General features: G+C 39.8%; 1 protein-coding gene across 1 annotated transcript in view; it reads right to left on the reverse strand.

Moving 5' to 3' along the window:
* pola1 (polymerase (DNA directed), alpha 1) overlaps window positions 1–27,648 on the reverse strand; it is a 288,061-nt gene that overhangs the window by 110,011 nt on the left and 150,402 nt on the right. Inside the window, exons 31-34 of the mRNA XM_072585034.1 lie at window positions 23,293–23,424; window positions 22,470–22,644; window positions 5,868–6,049; window positions 4,241–4,372 (exon numbers count right to left, since the gene is read on the reverse strand). Coding sequence (XP_072441135.1) covers window positions 4,241–4,372; window positions 5,868–6,049; window positions 22,470–22,644; window positions 23,293–23,424 — 621 coding nt within the window. The remainder of the gene's footprint in view (window positions 1–4,240; window positions 4,373–5,867; window positions 6,050–22,469; window positions 22,645–23,292; window positions 23,425–27,648) is intronic.

The raw sequence follows: 27,648 nt of genomic DNA on the forward strand, positions 1-27,648 counted from the left end.
ATTAACCAACTTTTTAAAAAGAAACCATAGTATGTGGTCATTATCACCTTACTCTGAGAAAACTGGCTATCACATTTCTCACACTACAACAGTGAATACACTTTAGAAGTGCTTTGTGCCATCTGAAATCATATCAACGCAAATCTATCTACCTTGTTTCAGATTTTTTTTGAGAACCAGATTGCCAAAATGATATCAATACCGTCACAAGATGTTCCAATTCTGATGGCAAAGAAGGGAAGTCCAACAGCGGAATCCTTTCCCAAGCCAACGTAACTAGAATCAAGGTGCGAATCGTCAAAACCAGCTTCATTTGGAGGATATACTGTTAACACGTAACTCTTGAAGCAACTACAATACTCAGAACGCAGTTGCGGCAGAAGACTCTCAGGACAACAGAGATGCTTCAGGGATGCAACCCAAAGCATCCCGGAATATCCTTGTCGACTCATGGGAGTTCCTGCCATGTCACTAATCAAAATGAAAAAAGTCAATTTATGGGGAACACGCATGAAAAGCATGAGGACACCGGAGAGATCTCACATATAGCCAAAAACACACTGAGTTGGTCCTCCAAGTATCATTTGCAGATCATGTATTGGACTTATCTGCTATGTCAAAACCCACAAGCAAACTGGAAATATGTCATCTTCAATCCAACGGACTGACAGGGAAGAATGAGATTTTTCTTGCAATTGGCATATTTTTCTGTATAAATCAGTGGGTGAAAGGAAAGGCAGATGCATATCTGTTCCAACAGTCAGAAGGAAGCAATTAGCCAACAGTCCTAGCTTCCTGAACATAATCTGAATAATCTGCATTTCGTGCACTGATCAATATCTGGATAATCCCATCTGTAAAACAATGCATGGAATCCACATATATCAGAAGCAAATGCTTTCTCAAAGAATAGATTATAACATTCTACATCTCAACAAGACATTGAGTGCTAACAGTAAAACAACTTTTGTTAATCAGTTTCAAATTTCCAGTGGACCTTGGCACCAGGTATAGAAATAATTTAGTCCTTCCAGATTCCAAACTCATCAACTTGCTAGAATTAAATTTCCTGGAGGACAGTCATCCATGCTAGTATTTGTTGAAGCTTATTTGTGTGCCAGTCAGAATTTGATGTTGGCAATATGCCTTACCAGGTGTGATGCCACATGGGCTCTTGTAGTAGCTTCATTAATGAGAGCTTCAGAACTCAAGAAATGGGAGAAGATCAGTTAACCTGTCAAATCGACACCACCATTCATTATGGTCACATCTGACATGCATCTTTAACTCTATTCTACAGGCTGCTCCCGAGAACCCTAGATTCTCCAAGGGGCCAAGACCTGACTGTTTTAGACCTAAATTTAGTAAACGATAGCACATCCACAACAGAATAGAGTGTGAAGTTCTAAAGATTCATAACTCTGAGGGATGGAGAACTGAGTTACCTCAGTTCTAAATAACCAGCTCCTTATCCTGGCATTAAGTTCCTCTATTCAAGATTCCCCAGCCCATGGAAAAACCTCTCAGTAACTATCCTGTCAAGTACATTCCGAACTCTCATATTTTGATCAGATCACCTCTCATTACTCTGCACACTCAAGAGTAAATATAGACCAAATTTACTCAACTTTTCAACATCAGCTTTTTCTGATCATCCTAGAGGCCAATCTTGCAAACCCACACTTAGGGTGACCAACCTGCACATAGTGAAGCATGTTGCAAGTGGAACACAGATATATTTTCACAAAAGCTGCAGAACAAAGTCTTAAAAGATCTGAATTCTGCTTCAGGCCAAAGTGAAATATCAAACCTCTAAGATTCTGAAGCAACCTTGTAGTAACTACTCATTTGGAACTGAACAATTTTGAATGGTGACTTTGGTCCAACTCTACATTTGACATTTCATTCAGCATAAAATGAATACAATTTCCTTTCGTTAAATCAGTTAAGGCAGGCCAGGAAGGTGCTACAGTCACAGAAGTGTATCACAAAAGATTAGCATTTTTAAAACATAGGGACAATGACACTGATCTGAAGTCTTGTGTAGCTGTCTCACTCATCTTCATACAGTGACAAATCAGTCATTAAAACCAGGACAAGAAAAGTAATTGGACAGCTTCCTTACTAACTGGGTCAGTTGGTCATTCTCTCAACACTGGTTGAGAATGCTGGGTTGATAACCTACTTCAAAGACTGAAAATAACCCAGCTTGATGAGTCAACCCAATACTGAAGGGCTACAATGTTGTTAGAGGTAATGCCTTCAAAGACATGCTAAACCAGGCTACCATCTGCTTGATGTTATTGATCCCATGGTCCCACTCATCACAAGGATACAGGAGCTCTTGGTCAACCTTCTTCTGCCACAATCAGATTAACAGGCCGTTCATCTCTTTCCAGCTTGCGGGATCTTGCTGCACGCAAAATCCCTGCAAATATTACACCATTAATTTTACATGAAGTGGTTTGAGAAGTTTCTGAGAGTTCAAAAGGGAAATGGGACTTCTAAAAGCTATCTGTTATAGTGTCACATGGGCAAAGTTATCGCTAATGAGTGGCATGGATAGAATAGGGCTAAGTAACAGAGCAAGGAAAAGCTTTGTAGTGGAGTTTCCAAGGGGACAGTGTTAGGACCTTGCTTTTTCTGATTTATGTCAATGATTTGAACCTTGATGCATAGGACACAATTTCAAAATGAGCAGATGGTACAGAACTTGGAAGCGTTACGAACTGTGAGGTGGACAGTGCATAAGTTCAGAAAGAAGTTGGTGAAATGGGATGACAGGTGGTAGATGAAGCCTGATGTGGAATATATGGTCGGGTCACATAGAATTGAGGCTGAGGAAGGAGAGGATGTGTACCTGGCTCAGACTGAGTGAATAAGATATACTTTATTTAGGACCTATGACTCGGACACCTGCACCATAAGTAAATTTGTGGTATGTAGAATCAAATTATAATCACTCTTTCAATAAATCTTATTTGCTTCAGAAATTAAGAAAAGCAGATGCCAAAAACAAATGAAAGCTTTGAAATTTTGACTTGTTTGGGTTGAGAAATCCACAATGCCGTTTCAAATCTGGGTAAATTTGATCAGATCCTTTCTCCTCTTACTAATCTCTTCCAATTTTAAAAAAAAATTTTCTTACGTTGATTACAGTTTTCCCAAAACACAGAACACCAGTATTGAAATGAGGAATGCTAAGTAAACCCCTCCCTTTACCCAGTCATTCTTATTAAGTAAACCTTGAGCAATAAATAATTGCAGGCTTGAGCAAATGTAATGACCCCTCTATAACAATGCTCTAAATTAGTGCCTTACAACATGTTTCTGCTAAAATTGATTCTGGCAAACGTAACACACTTAAATTAAAAAATACCAGTTCCACAAGCACTGCTTGCTTTCTGGTCGGAAAATATAAATCTTCAAACTGTCTCCCTGTAGCAGTTCTTTGCCTCAAAGTATTTACAGAAAGGCCCAAGACAGGCACTCCAATAAAAGGAAACAACTGAACAAACTTCCCAACAACACTCAAGAGCTGCATCCATTCTCACTTTCTTTTACAATCATTGCACAGAATTTATAATTACCAGTTCTTTGCTTCTATTGTAAGTGTAATAGACTAAAGAGCTATCACAGCCACATTTATTTTAAAAGCACCAGCCCTGGAGAGTCTACTAGAGGGCCAAATGATTAACACAAATGCTTTGTCAGAATGAAGATGTAACAAGCACCGCCCAATCAAAGGATGAATTGAATCAGTGGGTTATCTTTCAGATTAACCAGGGCATTTAGTAAGGAAAATTTCATGAAAGTGTAATTCTTAGCTTTCATGAATCTACGCAGCAGGCAGCCTGCCAACTGTCAAGCTGGTGAAATTTTCCTGCTTCAGAAAACATCCCCTATTCATTTCTTAGTTTAGATAAGCTAATGCTTCTCCTGCACAAGCTTATTTGCAATGCATACTCCCTTTCACCAGCAGAATAAGGCATCATTTATACATCAGTTTTAACATTTTTCAAACAGCTCCAAATACACTATGCATGGAATTAAAGCACTATTTTTTAAACAATAGCTATCCTGCACTTAATGTAAGCAGCATCATTCAAGCATTCTTCAGCCTGACTGAAAATGATGGTTCAGTTGAATTCACTTAAAGTATCCGAAAAGCTAGATGATTTGTTTTTGATCAGTGAGCCATCAACAAGATTCGATTCTATAGTTCTCTGCAGGTACTTACACTGTAGTATGTTTTGATATGTTTCCTGATGTCCAAAGTTAGCTTGTTACGCATCTGCACTTCATACTGAACAGGTAACGCCTCGCAATCAATATTACTGCAGTGAAGCAAGCTGGGTTGGATCTGTTGCCCCTGATACAAAGTGGAAGACACACAGATGTGAAATATAGTATCACAATGCATCACATTTTAGTGACGGGAGAGAACGTCAATCCTAAACAGTCAAGAATCAGTAAATGAGACATTTTTGTAGTCAAATCGATCTTGTTTCATATGTTTCACTTGAAAGTGCAAGAATTCCTACAGTGATATACTCTCTGAATACTGAGCCCATCTGCAAGTTCTCAAAGTCCATGCAATTAACTCTCTATCTTGTTTACAGCTGTAATGAAGCAAAAGTCAAGGATTTTGCTCAGTACTATTGCTCTGTGCCAGGCCCTACTCCTTACTTTCCTTAAGCAACCGGATTGTTTTGACTGAAAAAATCCAAAACATCTGCTGTTCCGCTAGATCAACTTAGAATAATTACTTTTAATTTAGATAAGAGCTTCTTTGCTTTCAGATCCAAAGTCTACAAAAACGTCCAATCTCATAATTTACTGTGCATTTAAAACGCTGAAAATAAAAAGGATGAGTACATATTTTTCCACAATTTTAGGTTCAGAACCAAGGTCAACACAATATCTGGCACCAGTGTCTGATTGGAATGTATCCTCTTGCGATTGATGACAGAGAAGGACAACATTCTAGAGAATGTCAAGAGCAGCTTTTCTAAAAATAAAAAAGGGGTAAGGTGGTGAAGAGAAACCATGAAAAGTAAAGACTCTCAATATTAAAAATAAGTACTTTTAACGTTTTTTTTTAAAAAATAGAAAACATTTTCTTGCACGGAGCTTTGTGATCTCAGTTTTCTGCACATCAATAAATTCAAACCATTCCCCACCAAAATAGAACTGCTTAAATAGTTTGTGGCATGAGCAGTTTCAGAAAACGATGTTCTCAGTTAAAGAACTAAACCTAGAAGTATGATATGATGTTATCTTCCTCGGTCATGGTTTCAAATTACAGTCAAGGAAAAGCAAGACACTTCCCTTGCTTGAAACTCCAACTTGTGAATGTAAGTTTCAGGGGAAGAAAAAGTTGGAATGCCATGTTTCTGTTACAGAGGCAAGCCCCAATACAGTTTCAGCACTTAGCACATTTAGACGCCTCCACTAGTTACTGAGCAAAACACATGGAGCAGAACAGAATGTCGTCAGCAATGGAACGGAGGGGTGCCCTACAACTTGCTTGACTGGTTTTCAAGAGAGAGAGTTTGGAGGTTGGCAAGTAATGAATGTTTTGAAGACTGGTTCAGATAAAAGTTTGCTGTTAACTTTTACTTTTCCCCAGTTGCATAGCAACCCACCCCAATAACTAAATGGTTACCACATGCCCTCCTACACTGGCTTACCTTCCACGGGCAGTTTCAGTACAAACTACACATCAAGCTACGGACTTTTTAAGTCTACACGGTTTAGTTATACTTGTTAAAGTATTCCTACAGATATATAACTTTGTCTAGCTAACTGATCATTTACAAAAGGACAACAGGAGATTTTCTTTTGGCAAATAATCAAGTACTTACACTTCCATCAAATACATTATCATAAATATTTTCTGTTCCACATCTTGGACAAGCAAACTTGAATCTTTCTGCATCTCGGTATTTTTCCTCATCAGTAAGCTGGGCTGGGCCACCCAACAGAGCATCATTTTCTTCATCTTTGAAACAGTGGGATTGACTTCGAAATTGAGACGGATCCAGACCTTCATGAAGGGAAGGAGGGCAGATAACATAAAATAGAAAGCAAGTGAGTCTGGTTTTTGGTCTTTCACCCAATACTTTAAGTGCAGCCAGGTGCATCCAGGTACAGTACAAAGAATTGAGGGAACAAGGGAAGAATATTGGTCTGATAAATTGACCATTGAGATAATTTAGGAGTATAAGGTTCATTTTATTTATTAGAATCACGATTACTTGCGCTCTAATTTGAGCATAAATTCACAATTACAATTCACATTTTTGATGATGCTCCACAAATTTACAAGGTGCACTGCAACAGAAGACAATGAAATATTGGAAGTATTTCTGATTCAACATATCAATGTAGCACTGTTATGTGAGCCACCCATCATGAAGATATTATACCAAAGCCACATCAGCAATGTTAAAGACTCCATGGAGTCACTTGAAGAGAAGCAGAAAGCTATTCCTGTAGCTTAGTCACATTTCTCCATTTATCAACTCTGCCAACAAAACCAACTGGTCATTCAGCTCAGTATGGTGAATATTCCAACCAACAGTAAATACACAATGTCATTTGTATCAAGTGCTCTGCAATGTTCAAGTGGCATGACAAGATGCGATATATTCAATGCTCTGTATTGAACCTTTTTAAGACTTTCATTTCTATTGAAACTCTCACAATGCTCCAAAATGCTTCACACCCAATGAGATACTTTTTGAACTGTAAATGATGTTGGAAAATGCATGTAGCTTTCATGCTACAACACCTACAAACAGCAATAATGACGAGAAAACAGTTTTGTTTTTGACCTTTTCATTCAGCAGCATGACTCCAACCGCTGAGCGAAGGCTGACACTATTTTTATTAGGCTTTCAATACTTTACTTCTCTTAAGCTTGAAACAAATGTCCTATATGACAGAAACTGGATGTATACTGCTAGGTGTTTTCAGTTTGATGTTTTCACTCCATTCTCTACCAAAAACTGGCCAGCAATGATCTTAAGCCAGTCTGTCTTTACTGAATTTCCACAGCACAGAAGACAAGTCATCTTGTTGCAGCTGCACCAAATCTTCACACCATTAATGCATCCAGCAGTATTTCCCCATATCCTCCACGTAACCCTGCACATTCTTCCTTCTCAGATAAAAGCCCAATTAGTGAATGCTTTGAATTAAGCTACTTCCACCACATTCTAAGGCAGTGTACTCCAGACCTTGAAAAAAGATTTAAACCTGAGCCCTCTTGTTTTTCAATGCATCAAGGCTGGCAACACTTTTTTCCCCAAGCCGAATTTTCTCAATTTTTTTGGTCAGGGAGATTCATGGCAAGCAATTGGTCATGGTTCACGGTGGCTTTTCTCACAGGTAGTCCACCATTCAACCCACAAATTGTGAAAGGTGCCTTTTCAGCACCTTTGGATGGCCCACCACTGTTGGGACTTTGCATCATTCATGCCCCTGGCACATTTGAGCCCTGGCTCCACAGCATGGCAGGCACTTCAGGCCAGCAACCATCCCTCACAACGTGCAGTTACACCTTTTCATAGAGAACTGGAGGTGCCCCTAGACGCGGTAGCTGACAGAAGGGCTGTACTGTTTCCACTAGACCACACCACCAGATGCAGCCAGTCTGGACAGGATAGCAGCCCCGGTCAGTTTAGTCTCCAGGATCAAATGCAAGGCAGGAAGGAGGTCAATGATCTTCTGCACTCTGCAAGAGTAAGTGCCATCGTTTTCTCCTGCTACCTCACACTCACAGGGTCACAGTAGCTCTCTCTAATTCTGCGAGCTCTTATCAAGGCTAATGAACTGCAACTCTTAATATATACGTAGGATGTCCGTACAATGGTTCTCACCCTTTTCATCCCCTCAACTAGCGATATTTCTACACTATTGCCTTCCTACTCTCTCACTCAGGACAGCCTGTCACATCTCCTGCATCACCACTAACACCTCTCCCACATACACAACTGGTCTTTTCATGTTATTGCTCAAAAACAAAAGATTCTCATCACACCTGCAATGAGGTGGCAGCCATTAGGCTTCTCACTCCATTATGAGGAAAAAACTGCTTCAGTTTGCCAAAGAACATGGTGCTGAAAACGTGTTACTGGAAAAGCGCAGCAGGTCAGGCAGCATCCAAGGAGCAAGAGAATCGACGTTTCGGGCATGAGCCCTTCTTCAGGAATAAAGAACATGGTGACCAATTGTGGGGAGGCAAAGAGCTCCATGTGCCTCTACCAAGTGAATTTCATTGTGTTGTGCCGCATTAATGCCAGTGTTAATTCATTCTTACACTGAACAAACCTTTATCCCTTTTTCGCTATTCATTCCCCTCTTCTCTTATGCAAATTTTAGTGAACTCAGCAAACTATAAAGGGAAGTACTGTTACCCTGGGCTCTACCTCCACCTCTGAGGAGGAAGCCACTTAACCCTCAGAGGATGCACAGGCAAGGCTTTCACCTGCACTGTCCACCAGTTCTGAGATATTCATCTCAGTAGGTTCTCCTTCAAGAGTAGACATAGGATCACAGACTTATGGAATTGTTATGGTGCTGGCCATTCAGCCCACTACCTGCACTGGCTCTCTGAGTATCTCGTCTTCGTGTCAATTGCCTGTCTTCCCCCGAAAACACATGGTTTCGATTTGAATAATTATCCTCTTGAATGCCTCAATTGAACTTGCCTCCACTGTACTTCCAGGCAGTGTGTTCCAGACCCAAACTACTTGCTGTGTGAACAAGTATTTTCTCACCTTGTGTTTGCTTGTTTTGCAAAATGCATTAAAACTGATCTCTCTACTTTGCAATCCTCTGACAAGAAGGAACAGTTCCTTCACCTCTACACCCTCAAGACCCACCACGATTTTGAAAACTTCCATCAAATCTCCCCTCAGCTTTTTCTTCTCCAAGGAAAACAATCCAAACCCTTCCAAACTTTCCTCACAACCTAAGTTTCTCATCCCTGGAATCGTTCCCGTAAAACTCGACTTTTTCAGACGTAGCCATATGCTTCCTAAAGTGTGCCTCCCAGAACAGTATTTCAGCTGAGTTCTAACCATGATCCTACACAAGTTCATCACAACCTTCCTGGTCTTGTACTCAATGTCCCTAGTAAATGAAGCTTAGAATGCCATTTTATTAATAGTTCTCTTTTCTTATCCGACCTCTCTTTCTGATCATACACATATACATGCAATTTGCTCTAACCCTTCACACTCTTTTGAATTGATTTTACACACCCCTCATTTTACATTGTCTCTCCATGCTCTTCGTATCAAAAAATGTAACACCTCACATCTCTCCACTTTGAACATCATCTATGCATCACCTATGCACACATTCACCGAACTAATTGTTCTTTTGAAGTTGTTCTCACAGTTTACAATGTTTCCAGGTTACATCATTCACAACCTTTGAAACTCTCCACTCCATACCATGTTCTATATCATTTACAGGTGCCAGGTAAAGCAAATTTCAGTTTCTGAGTACACCAGAATACAGGTGCCTTCAGTCTGAAAAATACCCATGAACCATTATGCTCTTCTTCCCATCCCCTGCTATGTTGATACTGTCCCTTTTATTTAATGACCCATAAACTCCTTTACAGGTTGGACACCTTTTGGAAGTTTATGTCCACTTCATCAACAGTCTTTCCTTCATGAACCCTCTCCGTTACCTCTTCAAACATGTCCAACTAGTTAGATAGACATGATTTTCTCACAACAAATCCATGTTGACTCTTCACAATTAAACCATTATTAATTCTATCCCGAATAATTATTTTCTAGAATGTTCTCCACCACCAAAGTTAACTTGACTGGCCTATCCATTGCACCCCTGTTTTCGAACAAGGGTGCAATGTATTCCATTCTCCAATACTCTAGCAACATCTTGGTCGAGGGAAGACTGACAGATTATGGCCAGTGCCTTGTTACACTTCAGCCACATCTCTTGCCTCCACGTGCAAATCCCCTTTTTTGATACCCTTTATCACCGTCCATTATTTTTGAGTTCACACAGCACTTCAGAATTTCCTTCCATATTAGTGTCTGAATTCTGCTTTCCTCCTTTTGTTGGCTTTTTTATGTCCTTTCTGAACCTTTTGCACTCAGTTTGTTTTTCAACTATACTTATGACCCCACACCAGTCATAGGCTCATTTTATTTTTACCTTTAACTCAATTTATATCTCCTTTGTCATACAGAGAGCTCTGGCTTTGTTTATCCAAGGATTCTATCTCCTCTTTGAAGGTAGCCCACTGGTTTCTCAATCATCTGGCTTTTTGCTGCCAATCCACACTATTCTTACCTCGCTCTGCATCAGTTTATTGCTCTACTCTGGACTGACCGATGTAATTAGCCCACTGGGACTGACCGATGTAATTAGCCCACTGGGAAACAGGCAATTCTAAATTTGGGGATAACGAAGCAGACTTGATCAGGGAGCTGAAGGTGAAGGAATCCCAAAGGGGCAGTGACTATGATAGAATTCACCCTGCAGTTTCAGAGGGAGAAACTGGAATCAGATGTAACGGTATTACAATTGAGTAAACATACCTAGAAATACATGAGGGTAGAGATGGCCAGAGTTGCTTGGAACAGGAACATAGCAGGCAAGATGGTGGAGCAGCAACGGCAGGAGTTTCTGGAGGTAAATAGGGAGGCACAGTAGAAATTCTTTCCAAAGAAGAAACAAAATATAAAAGAGAGGACAAGATAACTGTGGCTGATAAGGGAAGTCAGGGACAGCATACAGCATAAGAAAAAGCATACAATGAGAGGATTAATAGGAAGCCAGAGGATTGCAAAGCCTTTAAAAATCAGCAGAGAATAACTAAGAAAAAACAATAAGGGGTGAGAAGACAAAATATGTGAGCAGGCTAAATAGTAGTGTGAAAGAAGATTGCAAGATTGTCTTACCTTTTAGATATCTTAAAAACAGAGAGAGAGAGAGAGAGAGAGAGAGACAAAAAGAAAAAAAGAGAGAGAAAGAGAGAGAGAGGGAGAGAGAGAAAGAAAGAGAGAGAGCGAAAGAGAAAGAGAGAGAGAAAGAGAAGTGAAAATTCGACCAATAGAGAATGAGTAATGGGGATAAAATGGCAGGGGACTGAATAAGTACTTTGCATCAGTTTTCAAAGTGGAGGACACCAGCAACATACCAGAACTTCAACAGAGTCAAGGGGCAGAGATGAGTGTAGTGGCCATCACTAAAGAGAAGGTGCTGGGAAAGCTAATAGGTCTGAAGATGGATAAATTACCCAGATCAGATGGACAACAGAGTTCTGAAGGAGATAGTTGAAGTGTAAAACAAGCTTAAGGGAGGGAGGCAAAAAACAAGGAACTACAGGCCTGGTAGTCTGATCTCGGTCATTGGTAAGATTTTAGAGTCCATTATTAAGGATGAGATTGCAGAGTATTTGGAAGTGCATGGTAAAATAAGGTTCAGTCTGCACAGCTTCATCAAGTGGAGGTCATATCTGACAAATATGTTAGAATTCTTTGAGGAGGTAAGGAGCAAGTCAGACAAAAGAGAGCCAGTGGACATGATCTATTTGGATTGCCAGAGGCCTTTGACAAAGTGCCACACAGGAGGCTGCTAAGTGAGAGATAGGAGATTATGGTGTTAGGGGCATGGTATTGGCATGGATAGAGGATTAGCTGACTGGCAGAAGGCAGAGGGTAGGAATAAAGGGGTTTTTTTTCAGATGGCAGCTGGTGACGAGTGGAGTTCCACAGGATTGGTGTTGGGACCACAACTATTCATTCTATACATTAATGATCTGGACTAAGGAACTGAGGGCATTGTTGCTACATTTACAGATGACACAAGAATAGGTGCAGAGATAGGTCGTGTTGATGAAGCAGGGAGGCTGCAGAAAGACTTGGACAGGATGGGAGAGTGGGAAAAGAAGTGGCAGATGGAATATAATGTGGGAAAGTGTGAAGTTCTGCGCTTTGGTTGGAAGAATAGAGGCGCAGATTACTTTGTAAACAGGAAAAGGTTTCAGAAGGCTGAAGCACAAAGGGACTTGGGAGTCCAGGTTCAGGATTCTCTTAAGGTTAACATGCAGGATTATTTGGCAGTTAGGAAGGCAAATGCAATGTTACCATTCATTTCAAGAGGATTAGAATACAAGAGCAGGGATGTATTGCTGAGGCTGTATAAGGCTCTATTCAGACTGCATTTGGAATATTGAGAGCAGTTTTGAGGTCCGTATCCAAGGAATGATGATCCTGGTATTGGAGAGGTCCAGAGGAAGTTTACAAGAATGATCCCAGGAATGAAGGGCTTGACATATGAGGAGCAGTTGAAGATTCAGGATCTATACATGGAGTTTAGAAAGATTTTTGGGGGGGGATTCTGACTAAAATTTACAGAATACTGAAAGGCCTGGACAGAATGGATGTGGATAAGATATTTCCATTAGTACAAGAGACTCAAGCCTGAGTGACAGCCTCAGAGTGAAGTGACAACAAACAAAGCGTTTACTTCTTTAATTTTCTATTTTACAAACCTGCATTTATTCAGTTTCATTGATCAACTTAATTTTAATTATCCATAAAAAAATGTTGTAGAAAAATGGAATTGGACTTACAACACCGGGTCAGAGGCTAGGAATTCTGTTGTGAGCAACTCACTTCATAACTACTCAGAGCCTGGCCATAGGCACAAGTCAGGAGAGAGATGGAATACTCTCCACTTGCCTGGATGAATATAGTTCTAACAACACTCAAGAAGCTCAATACCAAACCAATGCAAAGTAGCTTGCTTGACTGCCATCCCTTCCATCATCTTGTACATGCAGTCCCTTCATCATCAATGCACAGTGGCAACAGTGTGCACCATCTACAAGATGCACTGCAGCAATTCACTTTTTCCATGTAGGGGAATAATGTGGAATAATCAGATCAATTATGATCTTGAGATCAATGGCCATCGATCCCTCAAATTTGCCACCCAAGTTGATAGAGTCGTTAAGAAGGCATATGGTGTGTTGGCTTTCATTAGCAGGGGGATTGAGTTTAAGAGCTGCAGAGATTCACAGAGATGTACAGCACGGAAACAGACCCTTCGGTCCAACTCGTCCATGTTGGCCAGATATCCCAATCCAATCTAGTTCCACCTCCCAGTACCCTGCCCATATCCCTCCAAATGCTTCCTATTCATATACCCATCCAGATGCCTTTTAAATGTTGCAATTATACCAGCCTCCACCACTTCCTCTGGCAGCTCATTCCATACATGTACCACCCTCTGCCCCTTAGGTCTCTTTTCTGTCGTTCCCCCTCACTTTAAATCTAAGCCCTCTAGGTCTGGACTTTGTCTATTTATCCTATCCATGTTCCTCATGACTTTATAAATCTCTAAGGCCACCCCTCAGCCTCTGACGCTCCAGAGAAAACAGCACCAGCTTATTCAACCACTCCCTATCACTCAAATCCTCCAACCCTGGCAACATTCTTGTAAATCTTTTCTGAACCCTTTCAAGTTTCACAACATCCTTTCGAAAGGAAGGAGACCAGAATTGCATGCAACATTCCAACAGTGGCCTAACCAATGTCCTGCACAGACACAACATGACCTCCCAACTCCTGTATTCAATACTCTGACTAATAAAGGAAAGCATACCAAACGCCTTCTTCACTATCCTATCTACCTGCGACTCCACTTTCAAGGAGCTATGAACCTGCACTCCAAGGTCTCTTTGTTCAGCAACACTCCCTAGGACCTTACCATTAAGTCCTGCTAAGATTCACTTTCCCAAAATGCATCACCTCGCATTTATCTAAATTAAAACTCCATCTGCCACTTCTCAGCCCATTGGTCCATCTGATCAAGATCCTGTTGTAATCTGAGATAACCTTCTTCGCTGTCTACTACACCTCCAAGTTTGGTGTCATCTGCAAACTTACTAACTATACCTCTTATGCTCACATCCAAATCATTTGTATAAATGACGAAAAGTAGACGACCCAGCACCGATCCTTGTGGCACTTCATTGGTCACAGGCCTCCAGTCTGAAAAACAACCCTCCACCACCATCCTCTGTCTTCTACCTTTGAGCCAGTTCTGTATCCAAATGGCTAGTTTTCTCTGTATTCCATGAGCTCTAACCTGCAAGGTTATTCTGCAGTTCGACAGAGCCCTGGTTAGACAATACTTGGCATATTGTATTCAGTTCTGGTTGCCTCATTCTAGGAAGGATGTGAAAGCTATAGAGAAGGTGCAGAGAAGATTTACCAGAATGCTGACTGGACTGGAGAGCATGTCTTATGAAGAAAGGTTGAGAGAGCTAGGGTTTTTCTCATTGAAGCGAAGAAGGACGAGAGGTGACTTGATAGAGGTGCACAAGATGATGAGAGGTAGAGATAGAGTAGATGGCTAGAGACTTTTTCCCAGGGTGGAAACCGCTAATTTTAAGGTGATTGGAGGAAAGTTTAGGGGAGATGTCAGAGGTAGGTTCTTTATATTGAGGGTGGGTGCGTGGAATGCACTGCCAACAGTGATAGTAGAGTCAGATACATTAGGGACATTTAAACGACCCTTGAATAGGCACATAGGTGATAGTAAAATGAAGAGTACATAGGATAGTTTGAGCTTAAAGTAGGATAAAAGGTCTGCACAACATCAAGGGCCAAAAGGCCTGTACTGTGCTGCTATGTTCTCTGACCTTGATGACCGATGGATCAAGGTCAAGGTGCCAAGTGATCTACCTTCTTTTCCAAATTGTGTTCAGAATTTAGGGTGAACAACAGATGCTTACCCCACACACGCACCACCCTAATGTACATACACATTAATAGCCACACATCTGCCGAGTTAACTTAGCAACTGAAGCAGATCACTTGGCAAATTGAGCTTGCTCCACCAGTGAGCAAGATCATCGCTGATCTGATTATTCCACGTTGACCCCAACATTTTGGCTTGTGCTGTGGAGTTTTGGGTAATTTCAGAATGTCCAAAACTCAAATTACGTCTAAATCTTTCAACAAATATTCAGTCAACTTGCGATCAAAGGTAAAAGACAGTTATGCTCTCCTTGCTAATTTATGCAACTCCCAGTTTAAAAGAAAAATTTTGCATCGGGTCTTAGTGAAGGAATTATTTGTTCCATTAAAAACACTCTGCTACTTTGAAACAAACAATTAAAAAAAATTTAAAAAATTCAGCAACAAAATGTCTCAAAAATTCTGCTGCTTCCTATTTCAAAAGATTAAAATCTACTACAACAAAATGTTAATTACAGGGTTTGGCAAAAAAAACACCACTGTTTGCACAAACCACTGCACAGAGCAAGACTTGACCATCAGCAGTTGTGCTGCTTTATGGGTTACATTTCAATAGTGCCATATCAACTCTCAAGTCAGGTTTGGGGCTTTATTTGGAAAACAAATTATGCTGCATGATCCTTGTGTTAGTGCAAGATCTCGAAAAGCTTACAGAAAGAAAGGCCATGTGAGCTGTCATCAAAATGCAATCATTTCAAAATGGCCTCAAATATTCATGCAAGGAGCAAAGCGAATCTAGAACAGTTGTTTTCTTATTCATTAAAACCCTGTGGGTTTATTCAAAATACATCTCTTAATTATATATGCTCCCTTTAAACCTCTGCTGTAAGTTGCAGTGACCTGAAATGATGAATTTTTGCCAATGGTAACAAACAGACTATTTCTCCCAAGTGTTTTGCTGATCATCACATTCAAGTATAAAACTGCAAACAAGAAAATTACATTTAGATGTCGGATTTCTTTGCACTGGATAAGTAGTTTCATCACAACTGTGCTGAGACTATTGCGACGCATCTTACTTGCAACTTAGCTCTCAGGCTTAGGCGAAATGATGTAGACTAAGATACTGCCACCTAGAGACAAGTATTAAACTGAACGACAAGTAGCTGAGTGCACAGGGATAGGTAAACAAATTAAATGTATAAACTTCCAACCAAGTGAAAACCCTTTCAATGGAAAAAAAATGCTTGTTAATCTGTTAAATTATGATGGAGAACAATCTGCTTAACTAATCATCAACTCTCAAATCTAGATGAGGTGAATTTAAGCTGCCTCGTGTTCCACTGTAATGATTTTGCATTAGATTAGATTCACTACAGTGTGGAAACAGGCCATTCGGCCCAACAAGTCTCCATTGACCCTCTGAAGAGTAACCCACCAAGACCCATTGCCCTCTGGCTAATGCACCTGACACTATGGGCAATTCAGCATGGCCAATCCAACTGGCCTGCACATCTTTGGACTGTGGGAGGAAACCAGAGCACCCAGAGGAAACCCACGCAGACACAGGGAGAATGTGCAAACTACCATTTTGTGTTTTAGTTGCAACCTACATTTCTCAAGGACTACTCTGATTGTGTATAACATTTTGGTATTGCAAGGATCAAAGGTCAATCCAAAAATATTGTTCATACAGTTGACGGTGCCAGAGGACTGAAATTTTGGTTTATTTTGATGATAATACTGAAGTCATAAGTTGCTTGGAACTAGATTGCTGTCGTGCTGAATTAAATCACAAATCATCTAATTTCTTCAACATTGCAAATATTATTAAGCATCAGTCAAAGAGCACAACATTAAAAGACATCGCAAACACATTATCGCACGCAATCAGAATCCAAGCTGTCTTACAAAAAAGCCTGATTTTTCTAAATGAAGAATGCTGTAGATGTTATGATAGATGGGTGCAAACTGAAGTCAGTTCCCTTGACAAGGATTCATGCACAGGAGACATGGTTTTCTTTTGAAGGTGGGGTAAGGAAAAGGATCCAAACCAATTCCAGATTTCCACTAAATTCTGCAAGTGGGGCCCCTCTCCTCCAAGGAATGTTCAAGCTGCAAATACCGGGCAATGACCAACCCCAGCAAAAGAGAATCTAATCATTGTCCCTTAACATTCAACGGTGTTACCACCACTGAATCTCCCACTATCAATGTACGTTGGGGGAGGTGGGGGGGGGGGGTGATTTGCCTCATTGCACCACACTACCATTAAGTTTTCTTTCCAATAGTTTACCTGAAGCTGTTAAAATAATATTCTTCCCTCTTACCAAGATACAACTGTCAATGAAAATGTCAGGAAATATATTTTGGTTTAGAGTACAAAATGGGAAGCAAGTGAGCCAGCTGCCTATTAGAGATAAATCACAGACCAAGGAGTTCTGTTTTGATCGTAAGTTGCTCAAAGTTCAGCTAGTTTCCATAAGTTATTTTTCCAAGTTTCTGGTCAAAGCCTTTTGCAAAACTCCAACTGTAAAATCTTCCATAAACCAGCACAAATATGGTAATGTTTTAGAATTTACATTTTAATACAGTCTATTAAAAATATTCCTTGCTATAACTAAGAGTGATAGTGTGTTCCAGTTTTATTGATACTGTTGTAAAGTTATCTCACAAAAAACTGTAGTCAGTGTCTTGATGACCAAAGTAACTAAAAATAACTTTGCACAACTGTGCAAAACCATTCTTAGATAATTTAAATAAAACTTTTTAAAAAGATGTTTAATATAGGCCTTGTGACTAAATGTGCCAACATAATTTTAACGTGTCTTGATCTTCAAATGGTTGTAATTAATAGAAACTTGTAATCATAAATAATTTAATCTGATAGTATGGCCAGTACGCTGAAGAGGGTTTGTTTCCAGAGCAATGTTTTACAAATAAATGCAAAAAATCATGAAAACCAATTTACTTTTGACTTAATTGGAACTTGAAATTTATCAATCTTTTGAGTAGGTTTTGGTTGATTTTGGGAATACCAGTGTAATCTTGCAAAAACTCAACGGCAATATTTTATATGGATAAATAATCAGAACATAGACTATTATAGTTCTACATTTATTTTTGAAGTGTGATGAATAACAAGATAGATGGGAAGTATGCAGTAATTTTTTGATGCTACGTGTTGCAATATTTTAAAATTGTTACAAAGTTTTAATACCTGGGACATTTCATGGACTAAGATGGTTTTAAAAAAAAGAAAAACACAGACTTAAGATGGGCAGAATGGTCATCTGGCCAAGTTGTGCCAAGCTTGTTAACCATCGATAAATAAGGCCCAGTCTGAACTGCAACTAACATTGTTGTGGTTCTGTTCGCCGAGCTGGGAATTTGTGTTGCAGACGTTTCGTACCCTGTCTAGGTGACATCCTCAGTGCTTGGGAGCCTCCTGTAAAGCGTTTCTGTGATCTTTCCTCCAGCATTTGTAGTGGCTTGAATCAGCCGCTTCCGGTTGTCAGTTCCAGCTGTCCGCTGCTGTGGCCGGTAGATTGGGTCCAGGTCAATGTGCTTATTGATTGAATCTGTGCATGAGCGCCATGCCTCTTGGAATTCCCTGGCTGTTCTCTGGTTGGCTTGTCCTATAATAGTAGTGTTGTCCCAGTTGAATTCATGTTGCTTGTCATCTACGTGTGTGGCTACTAAGGATAGCTGGTCGTGTCGTTTCGCGGCTAGTTGGTGTTCATGGATGCGGATCGTTAGCTGTCTTCCTGTTTGTCCTATGTAGTGTTTTGTGCAGTCCTTGCATGGGATTTTGTACACTACATTGGTTTTGCTCATGCTGGGTCCTTCGTTCTGGTGAGTTGTCTGAGAGTGGCTGTTGGTTTGTGTGCTGTTATGAGTCCTAGTGGTCGCAGTAGTCTGGCTGTCAGTTCGGAAATGCTCTTGATATATGGTAGTGTGGCTAGTCCTTTGGGTTGCGGCATGTCCTCATTCCTTTGACAGCCAGACTACTGTGATCACTAGGACTCACAACAACACACAAACCAACAGCCACTCTCAGACAACTCACCAGAACGAAGGACCCAGCATGAGCAAAACCAATGTAGTGTACAAAATCCCATGCAAGGACTGCACAAAACACTACATAGGACAAACAGGAAGACAGCTAACGATCCGCATCCATGAACACCAACTAGCCATGAAACGACACGACCAGCTATCCTTAGTAGCCACACACGCAGATGACAAGCAACATGAATTCGACTGGGACAACACTACTATTATAGGACAAGCCAACCAGAGAACAGCCAGGGAATTCCTAGAGGCATGGCACTCATCCGCAGATTCAATCAATAAGCACATTGACCTGGACCCAATATACCGACCGCAGCAGCAGACAGCTGGAACTGACAACCGGAAACGGCAGATTCAAACCACTACAAATGCCGGAGGAAACATCAAGAAGCGCTTCACAGGAGGCTTCCAAGCACTGAGGATGTCACCTAGACAGGGGACGAAACGTCTGCAACACAAATTCCCAGCTCGGCGAACAGAACCATAACAACGAGCACCCAAGCTACAAATCTTCTCACAGACTTGCAACTAACATCATTACAAAAAGGCACTCAGATCAGAATGTCTGGTTGATTTGCAGATTTCTGGAAATTCACACATTGAAATGAAATTTGCTTGAGATTTATTCAATTTAGAAGAAAACAGCGAAGCCAGTCATGGGAATACAGAAGTGAACTTAACTTCAAGTAACCGTTTTGTGGCAGTGAGAGAATCAATTGGAATTGTGACAGCTGAACTGGAAGGTTTGTTCTGTGTCTCCATTTCACCCTGCCTCTCAAGAAACAATGCCTACTGGTTAAGCAAAAGGGGGAAACATCCATTCACCAACATCATCTACAAATTTCAGCGATGCTAAGGATAAAGACAGCAATAAAATAACTATAGATTAAACCCTAATCTACAGACATTTAAAAAAAACTGCATAAACTCAACCATTTTTGTACAAAACATTCTCTCCATTTTTAACAATTAATTTCAAAGTGAAACGGAAAATGACGTACACTGTAGTCTTTGAGAAACCATGGACATCAACTGTTTTTCTGTAATCAATATTATTGAGTTTTGGGCTCTCAAAATAATACCATGTTCAAAATCATGATATATAGAAGAAAAACAGCTACTTACACTCATATAACACTGTCACAGTAGTTTAAAAACACACTATGGTGCCTTACTTATCTGAAAAAAAACTGACGCATAGGATAGGAGACAAAGAACTTGGTTAAATAGGTACCTATGGAGGTGGATAAGGCAGAGGTGTAAGTGGAAAATGTCAATGCTTGGGACCCAGAGAATCAAAGACAAGGCAAGCACCAAAACCAGGGGATGCATGAAAACCTACAATTCGAGGGACATTGGCATTTCTCAAGTTGCAAGAGATCAGTAAGATCAGGAGAGGTGAGAGATTTGAACACAGGATGAACATTTTAAAATCACTGCTGGGTGAGGTGCCAATTTGGTAAACAGGACAAAGGTTGAGCAGAAGGGAATTGATGAACATTAAGATATAGATAGTAGAGGCTTTTGAGGGGGGTCGGAGGGAGGATCACATGGAGGGGGGTGGAATTGATGTGAGGAAAGGCAAATGCACAAGTGATAGTCTCAGTGGCAGATGCTGGGAAACAGAGGCACAAGAATTGATGAGTAATGATAAGGCTTAAAAGCACTAAAAATCATATGCAGTTTCCTTCAGGTTCAGGTATTACCCAATGCTTGTGCCTGGCCAGGATGCTAGGTTGGCTTGAACACAGGTGGAAACAGGCATTTTTATGATGGTGAGGAGGTGTGATCAGAAATTGAGCTCAACACATAACTCTGAAGCTATGAATAGTTCGATTCTGATTCGGACTATTGCTGGGAATGGTGAAGCAATTGATGGCTAGAACACAGTTTTCCACTCCTCAAGTTTGGAAATTCTATCTAAATAGGAAAGGCTAAATTCACAAACAAAGTTCTGAATAAAAGACATAACTGTGTTGTCAGATCACAAGATATTTAGCTTGGAATTTTATTTTTGAAGTATTTGTGCAAGAACTTTCCAGAATGCGGTGAATTTAATCTTGGTTAGTTTGTGCCAGGTCACACTTGATTTATTCTACTTTTAGACGCCACACTGATCTGGAATAGTTTCAATGGGCCTTGAAATTCTTTATTGCATACAAGTTTGTTCTTTCTCTCAAGTATTTGGACAAGAAACATCCTCTTCAATAGATAATGCTATCAATGAACAAATTTGTACTTCACTCATAAGTGCAGACCTCATGTCTGACGACTTTTAATTCAACGGAGCACTGTATTGAATCATTGAGTGAACATGGATTATCAGATCTCTGCTCTTTCTCACTATTAACAAAATCTCACTACTAACAAAATCTGGGGTTTGATTGCAACTAGAAACTCCAAGAGTAATTTGCATTTTGTACCCTTGCCTTGACAGATAATTACACTAACAATATAAACTGGTAGAGAACAGTATCATTTAAAGTAAAGAATAAAAAGGAGAGAGAGAGAGATAATTTATGACTTCAACTAACCCACAAACAAACTAGATAACATTAAGAATACTCTGTTAAGAGGTGATCAGGCACTGATGTAAAAACAAGCATCAATTGCCATGGATCCAGCTATGTGTGGCAGCTTTGATCCAATCTGTCATTTTCCATTTGATTTTTTTGCAACACCACAGTCAAAATGTGATGCTGCCCTCCTCCAAAATTCACACAATAGAAGCAAATGTAGTAGCCTCGCGACCAACTCTCAGTAAGATGAATGAACCTGGTGGATTTTATGCCTCCCTCTCCAGCCATGAAACATGAAGATTAAGTATCACTTCACAAGCCAGTCTCGCAGGTCAGTGAATTTGGCAAAGATCAGGGATCAAATCAGGGCCTTTTACAGGTCTGAGTAGCTCCATCAGGGGTGTCATTGATACTGGATCATTCTCCTACTTCCCCTAACAGCACTGACCTTTTGACCACCATGGGTATGGACGATACTCTACCACTCAAATGACCACTAGTAACATACCAACATTGGTGGCACATTTCCAATATCTTTAGCCAAGATCCATACAAATATAATGCAAATGGATCTGGAGACAAAACAGAAATCTTAGCTATCTTTTTGTCCTGTCACCCAGTTAGGGTGGAGCTGACTGTCATGTGTTGACATTACTTAACATTAACTGCTTCAGAAGAAAAAGAATATAACCATACAACCTTAGACCACACAGGAGATGTCATTAGGTCCATGGTTCCTAGGCTAGTTCTTTGAAAGGACTATCCAATCCTGCGTTCTCCTATGTCCGATGTTCCTGCACATTTTTAGGTTCATATCAAATAACTGAACCCACTTTCATCATCCTTTTGAGCAATGCATTCCAGACCACAAGAGCTGGCTAATTAAACAAATCTATCCTTGTTTTATTAATCACCTTAAATCTACTTCCATTCATTGTTTTGATTGACTCAGGTACTCAATATAACAACTAGCTGAATTCTCAATCTTGGACAGGAAAAAAAATGTCAGATGAAGTAAATACAAAAACAAATATCTTATCTCCACAGTGAATAAGTTATGACATATTATAACAGATAAACAATGGAACTGGCAACTGACTCATCATTTTCTTACCTAACAAGGTTGCAATCAGTGCAGAGTCTATTCCGTCAATGGGTTCACAGATTCGAGCCACGACTGGATGCACTTGCTGAGAGAGGTAGTATTGTGTGTCAATGGTTAAGGTTTCCTGTTTCTGCAGCTGCTCTGGCGCATAGGCTCGCTGGCTAGCACTTAGGTTTGAGCCGTCCTACAAAATCACAAGAAATGAGGCTACAACATTATGAGACTAAGGGACAATAACTTAATTAAAGGTCAAGAGAAGATAAAAAGGAATATTCCTAAATACAGAGTGAAGAACCTTTTTCTTTGTAAGTCACAATTTATGCTAAAACTTAAATGTACAAAGCCCCTAAGCACGCTCTTTGCATATGAAACCTGTTCAGTAAATAATTCCACTATTCTGAAAAATAAGCTAAGAAGCACACCAATTTGCAGTTTGTTTTCACAGTATGTGCAGCTTTGTGGTTATCTGCAAGATGTCCTTCTCTTGCAATTTAAGTACGCCCAAAACTCATATCACTTGACAAATGAATTAGCTTCTTCAGAATTTAAAAAAAAATCAAACAATAAATATTTGTTTGAAACACTGTAGTACACAGTAATGCTCCTGGACTTCAGTTAATTTTTGAGCATCAATGCAGAAATTTTCTGACTACCAATTCTCTAAACTCCATGCGTCAGGAGAGGAAGATCAGTTTTAGCTGGAGACCAGTTACTCAATATTGCAACAGCAACTTCTATTGAAACTTCAAGGCTCAAACAGTGAGTCACCAACCAGCTTACAGCACGTCCACTCCAATAAGGTTTTGAGTTATCTTTCTCCCTAAGTTCTTACTTGACAAATGATGTAAGAGATAGTGTCCCCGGCTTTCACTTTCCGTCCGCTTCGGGAGTTGATCCACATGGCAACATGGACATGAGGCAGGCTTTTTTTATCTGGGTAATCTTGGGGATCCTTTGTCAAAGCCTGCAGCAATAATACAAACACAAGCAAATCACAACTTTAATTTATTCTACCAGTAATGTACAAAAAAGTGGGAAAAGGTGCACCCACAGAAACCAAATTCCCAGTTTATAAACTCATTATTTGTATTTTGCTACCAATTCTATCTTCTAATGTTATTTTAATAGTTTATATTTGTTGGTCACTGCCTACTTAACACAATACTTACACGAGCAATGTTGAGTTAGATTACCAGCTCTACGCTACTGGAAGGAGAGTTACAAACTCAGAGTCAAACAGCATGGAAACAGACCCTCTGGTCCAACTCATCCTTGCCGACCATGTTTCCAAACTAAACTAGCCCCATTTGCCTGCGTATGGCCCATATCCCACCAAATCGTTCCTATTCATGTATTAGCCAAATGTCTTTTAAATGGTGTAACAGTACTTGCATCCATCACTTCCTCTGGAAGTTCATTCCACACATAAACCATTCTCTGTGTAAAAATGTTGCTCATCGTGTTCTTTTTAAAACTTTCTCCTCTCACCTTACAATATGCCCCCTAATTTTGAACACTCCCACCCTAGGGAAAAGATCATTGCTGTTCACCTTATCTATGTTCCTCATAATTTTATAAACCTCAATAAGGTTATCCCTCAAGTGAAAAAAGTCCCAGTCTATCCAGCCTATTTTTAAAACTCAAACACTCCATCCCTGGCAACATCCTGGTAAATATTTTCTGAACCCTCTAAATTTAATATCTCTCCTATGGAAGGGCCACCAGATCTGCACACAGTACTCCAGAAGAAGCCACACCAAAGTCCTGTACAACCTCAACATGACATCCTAACTCCTTTATCTCAAGGCAAGCATGCTAAACACCTTCTTCATGACCTTGCCTATATGTCACGCAAATTTCAAAGAATTATGTACCTGAACCTATAGGTCTCTCTCTGTTCTACAATACTACACAGGGTCTTCCTATTAATTGTATAAGTCTATCTCTGCTTCCAGTAGTTTACAGCTGGTAATCTAATTCAAACATTGCTTGTATAAGTATTGGTTTAGTTACCAAAATGTAATACCTCACCTTTATCCAAATTAAATTCCATCTGCCACTCCTCAGCCCATTGAACCAATTGATCAAGATCACTTTGTAATCTGAGATAACCCTTCGTCACTGTCCACTATATCATCAATTTTTCTCTAGTTCTCAACATTTGTATCAATATTTAACTTTGTGATTGGCATTCAAACTTTAAAGTTAGCCAACAACTGACAGGACTGCCTAACTTCTTGCTGCTGTTAGAGTGATTTAAAAAATGAGCTTAGAAAGTGCACACGAAGGACAGCTTGGAAATTATTTAGAAATGAGCTTCACATTCTGAAACTATAATAAAGTATAAATACTACAATAAAGGGAAAAAAAAAGTGTTGTGGGGTGACAGCGTCATACTGAGAAAACCCATAGCCCACTGACCAGAATTCATCTTGCTTTTGCTCAATACTGGAGACCACAGTAATCTGACCATCATTGCACTTCTCTCCATTATCTTAATGCTGCTGTTTAGAGAATCCCGAACACCTTTCATTGTTTGTTTAAATCCTTAAATCTGTATCTTTGCAATTTCCTCCAATCATATTACAAACCACCCAAACGTGCATGCAATCTCTCTAATCCTTTGATCCTGACCCTGTGTTTTCACCATTATTTCATCAAGCTGGTGGTTATGCCTTTAGTCTATACGAATATAATTGCGCGCATCATCTCCAATATTCAAATTGTTTGCAATGGACTTGCTATCAAGTCACTTTGGCTAAATATGCAGGCTTCAGGTTAAAGTGATTATGAGAAGTAATAGTGATATGGTCTGGGGAAGGATAAAATAAATAAAAACCTCCTCTGGGATGAAAAAGTAAAAGGGTCAGCATACAACTATCACTATAAATACTCATGACAAAACTTACTTTTCATTTTTATATCTATAACATAAAAATCATCCACATAGCTCAAGTGTACAAGCTCTAAATTTAATCTTTCTTCCAATGTCTGCATTGTCTGTTGCCTTTTTTTTAAAGTTCAGGCTGTATCATGTTCTATTGAAGGTCCCTGAAGAGAAACATCTGTGTGAAGTCACTGTCAGTAAGCTGTAAAACACTAGCTTCAGTAGATTTTATACCAAAATCACAGCTGAAGCTACTTTATTAAAAACAAGCTGTATTTAACCTCCCTGCAGACACTATACAAGTGTTGCCCACCTCCCAATGAACTCTCCCCATCAGCTCAATAACTTAAACCACAGCCTGTTAATCGTAAATGGCTGCTGCAGACTTGTGCATCTGCAGACTTTCAACAAAATAAAGGTTAAAAGTGCTTTATTGGTTTAACCAAACTGCAAACTGTTTCCATCAAACATTAGGAACCATAATGACAGTTACATGCCGGTCTGGGAATACCATAATTTATTAAAAGACACATAAGAAAATTGAAAATATGCAGCAAGTGAACTGACCACATTCTGTTTATTTGCACAATTTCACTACCTCACATTTAAAAAGACAATTGATTTTAATCAAATTCTATTTAACTTTGGATTTCTCCTTGATAAGCCATTTTGCTGACATAAGAATCACTTCTGAATTGTCCACAAAGGACAACGTCTCAAAAAGACCCCAACAGCAGTTTGAAGTCTTGGCATTTGTTTCTGTGGGAAGATTGCATTGATGAGCTTTATATATCTGTGGAAATGTGAACCAATTTAGTAATGAATTTGTAGCTTAAGAGCCTGGAGCAGAGTATCAGTATTCATAAACAGCTGTGACTCCCATCTATCCCAGCAAATCACTGTGTCCCTCTTAGAAAAATCTATAAGCCTCATTCTTGGTAAAGCACTTCGGGTGTGTTTTGCATTTTCTTTTCATAATACTGAACCAACCACTTTATCAACTGACATTACCATTGAAATTTGCACTGTGCAGTCAGAAATTACAAGTTTCGTTTCACATTCTTTGCTGAAGAATTTTTCTTATTCCAAAACTAAATTTTAAACAAATACAGGCATTTATTTCAGTTTGCAAGATGTTTTGGGGTCAAAATATACTCTGTGCCTTGTACACTTTTAGTGAGTCAAATGAAGTTTTTCACATGCACTCCAGAAGTGAAGGTACATTTGTCAACTAAGCAAAGACCAAAGTGTGTAATATTCAGATCTGACAGTGGCTATTTAGTGATGTCACACTGATATCCAATACTGAAGTTCACTTGCAGCAGCTTGCAGGGCTGTTTTCAGTGGCCTGCAAAGTGTGTGGACTAACAATCAGCATCAGGAAGACCAAAGTTAGGGGCTGGGAAGTACAGACTCCACCTTGTACCAAATCAACATTAACAACTTCTTTCCAATGGTCACCAACAGCTTCACATTATCTTAGCTCAATAGTTACCAGCAGACTAACCTTTGATGCCAAAGTTAGTACCAAGATTGCCAAGGGTATGGGTGTAATATTAAAATTGAGAAGTTATATGCTGACCAACAACAAACTATCTGAAAATACAAGGCCTGGTGTGTACTTTACAACATCCACCTGATGAAGGAGCAGTGCTTCGAAAGCTTGTGCTTCCAAATAAACCTGTTGGATTATAACCTGGCATTGTGTGATTTTTAACTCTGTCCACCCTTGTCCAATATCAGCACCTCCAAGTCATGACTACAATAACAAAGCATGGCTAACTCATGTAAACAAGGAAAAGCACAGCTTGGATTTCACAGCCGCAGGTGAAAATTGAATGTCTCCTGGAAGACAATAAATTGCTGCGCTGATGCAAATATATCAACCTACAGGAATTCTCAATACAGATTGTTCTGCTATAATGTGCATTTCGTTAACATGAATTCACTGGAATGCGATTGACAAATTGGGGAATCTGTTTCTGAAGTGCAAACATTTAAAACATGCATTGGTTGTATCATGATTATATTGCCAACACTTTAAGCGTCGTTTCTAGAGCATGATTTTTCTTAATGAGGGGTTGCACTAGAACGCAAGCATTGCGTTATAGAAGAACTATTGTATGTTTACCCTTCAGTCAATATTAACTCTATGGTGGATCATGGTAGCGGAGTGGTCATGGCTGCATCCCTAAAGCCATGATCTGTGGTGAGCTTGCTGTCACCCTTCATGGAATGGAACGGAACATAACAGAATTGAACAGAACAGAATCAAACAGAACAGAATAGAACATCCCTAAT

Source organism: Chiloscyllium punctatum, chromosome 15, assembly GCF_047496795.1.
Source record: "Chiloscyllium punctatum isolate Juve2018m chromosome 15, sChiPun1.3, whole genome shotgun sequence".
Classification (NCBI taxonomy): domain Eukaryota; kingdom Metazoa; phylum Chordata; class Chondrichthyes; order Orectolobiformes; family Hemiscylliidae; genus Chiloscyllium; species Chiloscyllium punctatum.